This window comes from Cnephaeus nilssonii, assembly GCF_951640355.1.
Source record: "Cnephaeus nilssonii genome assembly, chromosome: 4".
Taxonomy (NCBI): Eukaryota; Metazoa; Chordata; class Mammalia; order Chiroptera; family Vespertilionidae; genus Cnephaeus; species Cnephaeus nilssonii.
The window spans coordinates 68,256,051-68,268,809 of NC_137075.1; the positions used below are offsets into that span (position 1 = coordinate 68,256,051).

Below are 12,759 nucleotides of genomic sequence, written 5' to 3' on the forward strand. Positions count from 1 at the left end.
ATGGAACGATGGTCAATTAGCATATTCCCTCTTTATTAGATAGGATGTCTGCAGTTCTGAAGAAAGGACTGGCCTGGAGATAGAATTTTGGGAATATATGAATTGTATTTAAAGCTATGGAATTGAGTGAGATCTCCTAGAAATGAGTAGAGAGAAAGAAGAGGTCTGAGGACTGGGACCCTATGTCACTCCCAACATTTTAGTTTCAGGGAGAAGAGAAGGGATGACTGAAGATGACTGAGGAGGAGCAGCCACTGGGGTATAAGGAGAACTAAGACAGAATGGTGCCCTAGAAGCCAAGGAATCATTTACTGTTTTATACTGTGAAGGGGTCAAGTAGGATGAGCACTAAAAATTCACTGTTGGATTTGGCCACATGGATGTTGGAGTTTACCTTAATAAGACCTGTTATGTGTTTTAAATAGATACTAAGATGTTAAGAAAAAAAATGTGTTAAGTTGTTTGGGCCCAACTACTTAATAAATGGAACTATTAGATATTTATTTGGGCCTATAGGCTTTGTGAAAAAATTACTGTGATACAAATGGAGCTACAAACAGAAAGTTTGAGAATCTCTGCTTTAGAGGCTCGTGCCAAGTGAGCATTTTAAGAGGGGAAAGCACCTCTTGCCTTTTCTTTGTCATGCCAAAAACTTTGAGTTCATAATTTTAAATCTGATTAGATTACATGCAATTAATAAAATTTCCTTAATGTGGTAATTCAACATAAAAAATAAAGCCTTATCTTGTGGAATATCAGCAGTAATACATCTTTGCATGAATTTTTCTTCTTGACTCCATAGGTATGGTCTGAATATGCGTTGCTTGGCAGCTCGGGTCAACTATAAAACTTTGATTATCATCTGCGCACTCTTCACTTTGGTCACAGTACTTTTGTGGAATAAGTGTTCCAGCGACAAAGCGATCCAGTTTCCACGGCACCTGAGTGGTGGCTTCAGAGTGGATGGATTAGAAAAAAGAGCAGCAGCATCTGAGAGTAACAACTATGTGAACCATCTGGCCAAACAGTCCGAGGAGGCATTTCTTCAGGAACAGCAGAAAGCACCCCCTGTCGCTGGGGGCTTCAATAGCAATGGGGGGAGCAAGGTGTTAGGACTCAAATATGAAGAAATTGACTGTCTCATAAATGATGACCACACAATTAAAGGGAGACGAGAGGGGAATGAGATCTTTCTTCCATTCAGTTGGATAGAGAAATATTTTGATGTTTATGGAAAGGTAGTTCAGTATGATGGCTATGATCGGTTTGAATTCTCTCATAGCTATTCCAAAGTCTATGCACAAAGAGCTCCTTATCACCCTGATGGTGTATTTATGTCCTTTGAAGGCTACAACGTGGAAGTCCGAGACAGAGTCAAGTGCATAAGTGGGGTAGAAGGTTGGTATCTCTGCTCCACTGCATTTTTCTATCCTGATTGTGTTGGGGAATAAGATACTATAGGTATTAATTATAAAGCAAGTACATACATAATTTACCATCAAGAGACCTTTCATCACTCTGACTTAGCAGAGAAGAACAATTTATTCTCAACCTAGGGCATCTTCCTATTGTGACTTACGAGCTACAATAAGATCATACTTGATCAAATAGGATTATTCCATTAATCTGCCTCAGAATCAAAAATTCTCACCAGTAAGGCCAAGGCACAGGATCTTCAGAAATTTTGTGTTAAAATATACAGTTATTTTCCTATGAGAGGAGATGGGAAAGAAACAGAGACCATTCAGTGGAGCCATCAATGTCCCAAATACAGTCTTGTTACCAGATTAGCCAGGCATCATCTCTGGGTGGAGGTTTAAAGTCCTCAGAACTAGACAATCCATAGACAGTCCTTTTCTCTGAACTTATTCTGAAATCCTATAGTCTATTACATATTGTCTTTCAAATTTGGAGCAGTGGGGGTTTCTTATGATTATATTAGTGTCCAATTTGAACTTGTATTTCAAACCTAGGATTTGAAATTGAATTTGACTTTTCATTTACTTATGATTTATTAACTTTAGAAGTTTTCAGTTCTATTTACTAAGCTTAGGGATTTTTTTTTTTTTTTACCTTTTCCTTTTAAGCTTAGAAAGTCATTTGCCACACCATAATCAACTATTCCTCTGTATTTTCTCTAATAGTTTTATGTTTTTGGTTTTTTTACATTTAACTTTTTTAATCCAGCTAAGGTGGTTAATGCTTTGGTAAATGGTAAAAGGGTAAGGTCTGTCTTTATACTTTTTTCCTAACATGTATTAAATAATCTCCTCTTTTCCCCACTGATTCATGATGCTAGCTTTATCATTATACTAAAGTATTTTGAATACCAGAGTATGTTTCTGGCCTATTCCATTGATCAGTCTATCAGTTCTCATGCCAGTTGTATATTATTATAGTTATCAACCATCTTTAATGAGACTGTATAAGCTTTCCTTTTATGAAATGAAAATAATTCTGTTTGAATTTTAGAAAAAAATATCTCCCCTTGGAGAAGGAATTCAGAAGTTAAAAAGCTTACTTGTAGCCTAGGTTTCTTCACCTCTGTGCCCCCTAAACTGTGTTGAAACTATATCAGAGCACATATAGTTTTATAGGTTCCCAGTTTCTGCTGGGACTAGAACTACATACAGATAGGACTTTATGTCTCAACACATACCCCATGATGCAACAATTCAATAGTCTGTGCAATGTGGTGTGATTGTATTTCCCATGTAGGGAATTACTAAAATAAATAAAATACGGACACCAAGCATGTATAACTGTTCCTTAGAACTTTATAAGAGGATAATCTATTAATGAATTATTTCAAGAATCTATTTAAACATACAACTTTAATTCATTTTTAAAAATACTCCTTGTTCTCAAGAATTACCTATATGAAAAAGCTTCGCAAGCTTGTTTATACTTTTAAGTTGCCTAATCGTAACTGGGTTCTTTAACCATCAGATTATATACTTATGAGACCACATCTTGATATTGGAGGAGAGATGAGTATGTAATTAACTTGACTGTTAAGTATAAATGTTTAAGAAAATTTCAGGATTGATACTCTAGAATAAAACTATGATAACATTATCTACATGTATTTAAGTTGCGCAAAACTTGAATGTTTGAAGCAGGATTATAAAACATAACATCTATAGCTATGAGCAGAAGTACCACTCATAAAAAGTCAGTTTAAAAGATAATCTACAACATTACATTGCTGCCTGTCAACAAATAATGAATACGAGTAAATGAATGCTTAACTTTGTTTTTCCTATCTGGTTAATTTGGGTACTCTTTTTTTACTAAATATGAAAACTATATGAGGAAGCTCAAATTTTGCTAATAACTTTATATCCCCAGAAGTAAAACAGTGAAGAGTAGTGTTCAAACAAACTTATAAATGTATGGACATGGTTATTTATTTTGTTTCTCTACTTTATAGGTGTACCTTTATCTACACAATGGGGACCTCAAGGCTATTTCTACCCGATCCAGATTGCACAGTATGGGTTAAGTCATTATAGCAAGAATCTAACTGAGAAACCTCCTCATATAGAAGTATATGAAACAGCAGAAGATAGAGACAAAGCCAACAAGCCCAATGACTGGACTGTGCCAAAGGGCTGCTTTATGGCTAGTGTGGCTGATAAGTCTAGATTCACCAATGTTAAACAGTTCATTGCTCCAGGTAAGAGATGTATTGTGTGACTGCTAATTTTATGTTGATTTATAGCATCTGATACTCATTAAATTGTTTTGGAAAAAGCACACATTAACAAACCCTTCATGTTACATATATAAAGAAACAAATGGTGTCACTAAAGTAAAATCCCTAAAAAGGAACAGCTAAAAAATTCAAGGTTATAAAAGGCATATTTTCTGGGTGAAGAGCCAAGCCCTAGATTGAATATTAAGATCCAGGTTACTGCGTGGTGTACATCTCCTTCCAGGGATCTGTGTCCCACAAGAATGAAGATTTTTTTGTGTATTTCAGTATTTCAGTACAATATTCTTTAATTTTTAAACTATTTTGCATTAAGGTAGAGGTTTTCCCTTATAGAAAGAACCATCCTTTCCTTTGCATATTTTTACCAGTAGCTATTAAATTTTTTCAAGATAAGACAGCATTACCAACTAGGCCTGCTTCCCATATTGAATTTTGTTAATGTACTAAATTGTCTCAAATTTCATATAAAACCATTTCATTAATAAAATCATTTATAAAATCAAATTAACTTTATGCAGCATTTTCCCTTTTACTAAGACAGTCTCATTAATTAGAATGTAATGCATTTTCCTCCACTAATCAATATCAATGAGAATTAATGAGTCCATTACTTAAAAAGACAATGAAATAATTTTAGTTAGCACCTCAGGCTTTACTTCTCTATGGGGAAATGTTGTCAAAAATAGAACTCATTCCTCCCTCCCACCAACCTTGCAGTCAGTAAATAGAAAGAGAAAAGGTTATAAGCCCTCTTCTGTATTCTCTCCTTGTCCTTTATTGATGACTGTGTAATTCACAGACCTTGAAAGCCACAATACAAATCTACTCATTCTGGATGGCCTTAAGTAATGGATTTATGAGTGCTTAATGCAGTACAAATAATGGGTGACCTTTCGTTTTTATTCTGTGACTAGGACTTCTTTTCTCCTGAGGTATTCTGTGATATTCCTGTACATAGAACATCTTGCTTATTGTAAAACAGCAGGCTTGGCTGGGTGAGAAAGTATGTGGAAATGTTTAAGGATATTTAGCTTGTGATACCTAAGAGGTAATTTATTGCAGCAGGAAATGCTTGGACAAAGCAAAAGGATATTTGGTTTGGGGTGCACCAAAGGGGCTTATTTTTGCACTAATTACAAAATGTTGTCTAGATTAGGGTGGCAAACAGCAGCCCTCATCTTGATCTCTTCAAGTGCTGGAAGGTTTCTAGAACAATCTTTTGAACTCTATCCTATTTAGAGCTATAGATTTCATGGCCCACTTTTAGATGCCCTGGATAATACAAAGATAGGTCCCCTCATACGAAACGAGGAACCCTCACTTTAGTCCTTCTTTCTTCAGCCAGTAGCTGGAGATAAAACTACTTCCTAAGGTGGTTTTAAGCATGTGGAGAAGAGAACTCTGTGACAGTACCTCTGCAAGTAGGACAGAAGCTACTCACAGTTTGAAGTCCCTGTTGGTGGAAGTGTGCTAGCTGGGGATGGAGAGCTTGTTTTGATATCCTGGGTGTGCCTGATGATGCACTCAATACAAATGTTGGAGGGAGAGTGAGTGGAGTTACATGGGGGTTGTTGCTCAGAGCAGGAGAAAGAAATCCCAGAGGTGAATCTGTTTATTAAAGCAGTAGTATAGGAGATGAGGCTTTTTAGAGGATATAGACCTCATGGGAGATAAATTCAGAGAAGATATTGGGACTTGTACATAAAAGCATAGGTCTAAGTGAGATGAGGCTCTAGAGGACCAACGCCTGAATACTGTTGGCCTTTTATTTTTTATATTTTGGCCTTGGATTTTTTTGCCCTGAAGGGGACAAAATCATCTAGCAGAAAGAATTATAACATGCATCTGTAGCATATTTTTTTCTTGTCTTACTTGCTGCATAATATTTTGTTCCTCTTCCTGATTTTAAGATGGAATGAACTAAAAACGTTATACCTGTCCTGCTCTATTAAATTAAATTAGTTTTTCTTTCCCAAAGCACTCTCTTTATTTCATTTTCATGATATCACTTTCCCTCTCTCTGTAGCATTCTTTCTCAGGCTTCTTGTGAGCTTCTCTTCTTCTACCTGACCCTTATCTCTCAGTGGTCCTGGAGATTTTGAGTAGGGCCTCTTCTCACTCCACATAGTAAAACTGTTGATTAAATGAATGAGTCCTAACAGTTTGTGTACTAGGTGAAAATACTGATTTAAAGACTGCTCTTAAATATTTATTATTCTTTGTTGCCTAAAGTACATGTAAACACATACTAAAAATAGACCCTTGTAGAGACTCCTTGGAATAACTGCTCAGAGAGGAGGGGTCATGGATTTCAAGCAATTAGGAAATTTTCTATTAGATTTAAAGCACTATAGTTGCCACACCATAGTCAGTTCCATTTTCTACCATTCAGATCCTTCTCAGTACATCTGTGAAATGGAATTAAAAATAATCTCATAAAATTGTTGTGACGATTATGGTTGTTGGTAGATTGATTTAAATTAGAGATTGTGACTTCTCTGTGTGGTGGTGGTGGATTTTAGGAAAGTTATGTGGTGGTGTTAGGTTTTAGGAAAGTTAATAGTGGTTTTTTTAAAAGGTTACATCCCATGACATTATTCATTACTGAGTTCTTTGAACTAATCTGTTATATTGAGACATAAGGTGATTGACTAAACCATATCATTTCACTGGAATTTTATATATAAAGTGAAAGTCAGAATATAATTCTGGGAGAAAAATGGGTACTTCGTTAGCTTCCTCCCATTTGGACTTCTAGAGATGGGCCATTGTTACCCACTTTGGTGAAAATGGATGTCATAGTTAATACTCTTGTCTGATTAATGAGGCATTACCCTAAGAATGAAAAAATAAGTAGCACTCAAGATAGTCTGATTTGCTGAATATAATTTAATCTTGAGTGATTCATAAGTCAACAGAATCCTGTAGTGGTTCGGGGATATACTGAGCATCAGATTCCATTTTACTATGATGCAGAAAAATGCTAGTTAAGAGAGAGATTGCATGTTGACATTTTCCTGGTTAAATGGATTTTTACTGTATTAGAAGTATACTTTTGAAATCACTTTTTTAAAAAAAATCACTCAAAGTCTATCAAGATGTTCCCATTCTTAATTCAGTTTCCATAATTGTCCATCAAAGGAAGTAATTAAGAGCCTTGGATTAATTATATCCACATTGGTAAAGTCCACTATTGGGAGAGTTAACGATCAACTCAACATGCTAATACTCACCAAACTACTCATAGGGTATACGTTATGCACTGTCATCAGCTCACATTTCTAATTTTTGCTCCCAGTGAAAGATTTCCTCAAGGACTCCTCAAAGCAGATCTGATTCTGTGGCTATATTTAAGAGAAATAACTTTTTCACTGATTATTCTCATGAGAATGCCACTTCCAATATCATTTCTTTCTCACAGTCTTTATTGTAAGGATCAAATGAGATAATACCTGTGAGTGTGTTTTGAATATTTAAGCTCTATAAAGATCAAGATATTTACATTTATCTTTAATATTATAAAATTTGTACGATATTTTCTGTTGTTGTTTTTCTTGTTCCTGCTGCTGCTGCTGTCTGATTTAATGTGCTCAGTTTCTTTGCTTGGTAGATCTAGCCCAGCAGTACACAGAAAGTCATCTTTGTGGGAGTCAGCCATCATTGCACTGTAAATATGCAGGAGAAATTTCCTCTTTGATAATATGCCAAATTAAATAGCTTTTACAATTTATCAGTTTCTGAAGCCAGTGGCTTCAGAATAATAATAATCACTGTCTTTTTTTACTATAGTCCAAGCCAATATCTTTTTTTAATATATATATGATTTCAGAGTAAGAGAGATAGAAACATCAGCGATGAGAGAGAATCATCAAATGACTGCCTCCTGCACACCCCACACGGGATCAAACCCACAATCCAGGCATGTGCCCTGACCTGGAATCGAACTGTGACTTCCAGGTCCATTGATTGACGCTCAATCTCTGAGCAACACCAGTGAGCCAAGCCACTATCTTTTTTAAATCCACACAATTAACCTTGCAGAGTAATATTATCTCTATTTAACATGTGAAGAAACTGAGACTCTTAAGAGGTGTGTGTATTGAACATCTCAAAGCTAGTAAGTGATAGAATAAGAGTTTATATGAGGCTGGTTGTTTGTTTGTTTGTTTTAACTCCAAAGCCTGTGCTTCTCCCTCTACCTCCCTCAGTATCCCTCACTTTTTGTTGACTACATCAGCCTATTATTCCTTAATTACCAGAAATTTTATTCACAATTCCAGCAAATATCTGAAAACAACCTATCATTTTTAATATCAAATGAGATATTAGTAATTGAGAGCCAGACTAGACAACCTGGGTTCAGCTAGCTTTTGACTGTTGTTTTTCTTTTTGCAGAATGGGTATATTAGAATAGTCGCTGATTATTGATCAGCTGGTATTTGAAAGGCAGTTTGATCAACAATGCCTTAGCCATTGCTCTTATGTTATGTAACCATCTAATGTTAACCACACAGGCCAAAAGATAAGAGCTTTAGCCTGGTGCTCACAGCCATCATGGATTCACTAATTCTATCATTTGTGGTTAATTCAGTAAAAATAACAATAACAATAACAATGATGATCTGACACAAAATATTGAAGCATTAATTTTGTATGGTCAGTGGTTGTCAAGGATGAATTACAGTTAACTTTTAAATACAAAGAGGTTGTATTCTAATCAGTCTTTGTTGGTATATTTTATTCCCTACAGAAACCAGTGAAGGTGTATCTTTGCAGCTGGGGAACACAAAAGATTTTATTATTTCATTTGACCTCAAGTTCTTGACAAATGGAAGTGTGTCCGTGGTTCTAGAGACTACAGAAAAGAACCAGCTCTTCACTGTGCATTATGTGTCCAATACCCAGCTAATTGCTTTTAAAGAAAGAGACATATACTACGGCATTGGGCCCAGGACTTCATGGAGCACGGTTACCAGGGACCTGGTCACTGACCTCAGGAAAGGAGTGGGTCTTTCCAACACAAAAGCTGTCAAGCCAACCAAAATAATGCCCAAGAAGGTGGTTAGGTTAATTGCAAAAGGGAAAGGATTCCTTGATAACATTACTATCTCTACCACAGCCCACATGGCTGCATTCTTCGCTGCCAGTGACTGGCTGGTAAGGAACCAAGATGAGAAAGGTGGCTGGCCAATCATGGTAACCCGGAAGTTAGGGGAAGGGTTCAAGTCTTTAGAGCCAGGGTGGTACTCTGCCATGGCCCAAGGGCAAGCCATTTCTACATTAGTCAGGGCCTATCTATTAACAAAAGACCATATATTCCTCAATTCAGCTTTAAGGGCAACAGCCCCTTATAAGTTTCTATCAGAGCAGCATGGAGTTAAAGCTGTGTTTATGAATAAACATGACTGGTATGAAGAGTATCCAACCACACCTAGCTCTTTTGTTTTAAATGGCTTTATGTATTCTTTAATTGGGCTGTATGACTTAAAAGAAACTGCAGGAGAAAAACTCGGGAAAGAAGCGAAGTCCCTGTATGAGCATGGCATGGAATCCCTGAAAGCCATGCTCCCCTTGTACGACACTGGCTCAGGAACCATCTATGACCTCCGGCACTTCATGCTTGGCATCGCCCCCAACCTGGCCCGCTGGGACTATCACACCACCCACATCAATCAACTGCAGCTCCTCAGCACCATTGATGAGTCCCCAATCTTCAAAGAATTCGTCAAGAGGTGGAAAAGCTACCTTAAAGGCAGCAGGGCAAAGCACAACTAGAGCTCACAACCAAAAGCCTATTTCAGTCTCTGCTGTACACAGAAACTCCGGGCCCTGCCAGCAGCGCAGAGGCACGCGTGGAAAGGTCGGAGACTAGGTGTCTGTGGATGACATCAAAGTGATGCATGATCCTTAAAACCAGTCTCCTGAGATGACGGCATTCCATGAGAGAGTGTGTAGAATTATAGGTAGGTGGCATTCAGAGCAGGAAAGTGTTTAGTCGGGGCTGAACAGAGATGTTTAACCTTGCCTTGCTTATCACCCTGTACAGTTCCACAAGTAGCCCAGCCCCTCTTGGTTTGGGAAAATGAATGGTAAATAGCTGTTACTCGCCACCTGGCTATCACTTACCTGAAAACTTAGTATGGGGTGCTTTTAAAATGTGATTATTTATGTTTATGTTGAAAGCAGATTTAAAAAAAAAAAATAATGTGCTGTAATACAGTGAATATTTACCTGTAGCCTGAATAGTGGACTGTGTGCAACTTTTTAAAATGATGTGTGTGTTTTTTTCTATAGATTAACTTCTTGGGGGCAATTGAGCATTTGTTGCTTTTGTTCAATTTGTTATATATGGAGAATATTTTGAATTTCTGGTTTTCTTGATGTGTAAATTAAAACACAGTCGGTGTTCAGGCTTCACAGTTATGTAATGTAAGCACAACTAAAATGAAACGTGTTGACTGCACAAGAAATTACAAAAATATTATGTTTTATGAAACTTGATCTACAATCAGTAAAGGTTTGATAATCAAGTCTATTCCTCCCCTATCTCCATTGTGATTGGTTTCTTTTGTTGTTATCTAGAATTTTCTATTTCAATTCAGACTACATGCAAGAGTTTTTTCTATTTGGGGGGACATTTGGGGGTCATTATTTGGGAAATTTTATTATAAATAAACCTAAATTTGGAAAGGAGCTAGTAATTCTGATAAGTCCACCACCATTACACCTTTAGGATTTTTTCCCCCTTAAGGAAAAATACTAGATCAGATATTACATACAAGAATCACAGAAGGTTTTTTTTCCTACTTAGATCATTCTTGGTCATCAACTTTTGAAACCATTGACTCTGTGCATCATTGTTTTTCCTTTGTAATTTTAATTTTAAATTATTTTAGCTATTGGGTAGAAGTGATGTTACTGCATTTATTGTACATATAACCAGACTTTATTTGGCTTTTATATCTCACTATATGCCTATAGGTTTCTTAGCCCGCATACCCTGGGCAGTGTCTGCTATAGGGCTTCAAGCATTAGGTCAGAACCAAAGGAGGTTGATTTTTCTATCTTTTGTTTTAAAGTCTGACAGTACACTAAATCAGTACTGTACTTAGACAGATGGGGAATATGAGACCCCCACACTTTCAGGGGTCACCACAAACAGTGCAGTTTATCTGTGACCTATATTAAGTGCACATCACAACTCTATTTTACCCACAACAAAACAGTTGTGGGTTATTAGGTTTCCCCATAGCTTTTGACCTTTGTAGTTCTTCTATATTAGATGTCTCAACAAGAACATCTGGATGCCTTCATTTTTAATTTCAGTGCTCAAAAATAAACATTCTCCAATCTGGGAACCCTTTTTACTTCATTGTATTTGTTATTATATTAGAACAGCCCAGACTGCCTTGTGTTTGCCTACTGGTACTTCAGACTAAGGGAAACAACAAAAACAGTACGGTACTGCTTCTGTGACAAATATCAGTGCCTTAACAATGTGTCTGTCCTTTTCCACAGAAAAAGGAAAGGCATTTTGATCTAGAAATGGCATTGCTATTTCATTGCTGTTGGTTTCACACTGCCTTCCACATTGCAACAGCAACTTGATTTTTCTTGTGATCCCAGAATTTTCTAAGAGAGTGAGTTGAACCGATAGCAGCAACATCAGTACAAACTATTGGTTCTCAAACTTCACGATGTCTCAGAACCACCTGGGAACCCACTGAAATACAGATTCCAGATATTCAGTAAATCTGCCTGTGGACCATGGTAACCTGCATTGTTAACAAGCATTCAGGTGATTCTGATGCAGGTGATCTGGGGGAATACAAGGAGGAACACTGCCCAAGACATCCATTGCACTTTTGTTCCTAAACACCTATGGAGTTTGCTAGGGTTTTTAATCATGTAAAATGTTTACTTTGCTTACTCTGTGCTTAGAGAGAATGGGGAAGGTGTTTTAAAGTTTTATTTTGTTTCTTTAAATTTGTCTTTGTTTCAAGACTATGGGTATTAGTTTACACTTATCTTGAGTTGGCTTTGATGTTAAGTTAAATCTATTGCCACTTCAGTTTTGAAACCAGCCAAAAGTTTCAGATGAAGGTCAAGTTTGACCCTTTAGCAGTTACTGTACATACAGGCTTCATCCAAAAACCATCCAGTGTATGTGAGCAAATACAAAAAATGACACACAAGCACAACTCTCGAGATGTGGCAGTCCTTCTTCTTTGTCGGTGTACAAACTTCCACTGAAAGCTGCTATTCGCATCCTCCTTGTAATTGTTTTTCTTGTTTTTCCTCCATTGTACATGTGGGTTATATACCATGTGTTAAATATGCAATAAAGTGTTTACTGGATGCCCTTCTGAAGGGTAGTCCTTTGTAAAGCTGTACAGACTTTGCAGTTTAAGCACAATGTGCACATGTTAGTTTTATATACAGCAAAACTTGATTTTTTGCAGATGGAAAGGTATTTTGTTTCTATACAAAGTAAATGGATTGTGCTGAATGTAAAGCTGCTTTATAAAATTGTAAAATAAAGTTTTTATCCTAAAAGGAATGTACCTGGATATTTCTCTTTCATCTCTAATTATTCTAAGATTATTTTATCCCAGCAAGCAGATTTCTGACCATCATTTTCTGTTCAGTCTGTGACAACTAGTCAGGCAACAAATGCTCATTATAATGTGTATCAGGCCCTTTAAGACAATATGGGGAGGAGAATATCACATGGGCCTTAACCAGGAGGGTTAGTCTATAGGGAGTACACGGTGTCCACAAATCAGTTTCAGAGGGGGAAAAAAAAAAAAAAAAGCTGAACTGTGTGGTCAGTCAAAAAAAGGCGTTATGGAGGGGATAGAGCCTAAGCAGGGCCTTCAGGCCCGGGTACCAGGTGGAAGAAGAGGATCAAGTAACATGATCAAAACCAGGGTGCCATGCTGGCTGTGAGGATGCCCTTTCCAAGCTAAATCAGCTGATAACTGTTTCTGTCTGATTTCGATTTATGAGAAAGTTGGCCCTTCCTATGTTTTCTGTAGTTG

At 36.9% G+C, this 12,759-nt stretch overlaps 1 protein-coding gene across 4 annotated transcripts in view; it reads left to right on the forward strand.

The window, feature by feature from the left end:
- The window catches only part of GLCE (glucuronic acid epimerase), a 98,754-nt gene extending 87,415 nt beyond the window's left edge, over positions 1-11,339 (forward strand). For all 4 annotated transcript variants that reach the window (XM_079768567.1, XM_079768565.1, XM_079768566.1 and 1 more), the window contains 3 exons: positions 803-1,398; positions 3,434-3,679; positions 8,469-11,339. In XM_079768567.1, coding sequence (XP_079624693.1) covers positions 816-1,398; positions 3,434-3,679; positions 8,469-9,493 — 1,854 coding nt within the window. In that variant the 5' untranslated portion in view covers positions 803-815 and the 3' untranslated portion in view covers positions 9,494-11,339. The remainder of the gene's footprint in view (positions 1-802; positions 1,399-3,433; positions 3,680-8,468) is intronic.
- Positions 11,340-12,759: the final 1,420 nt, after the last annotated feature.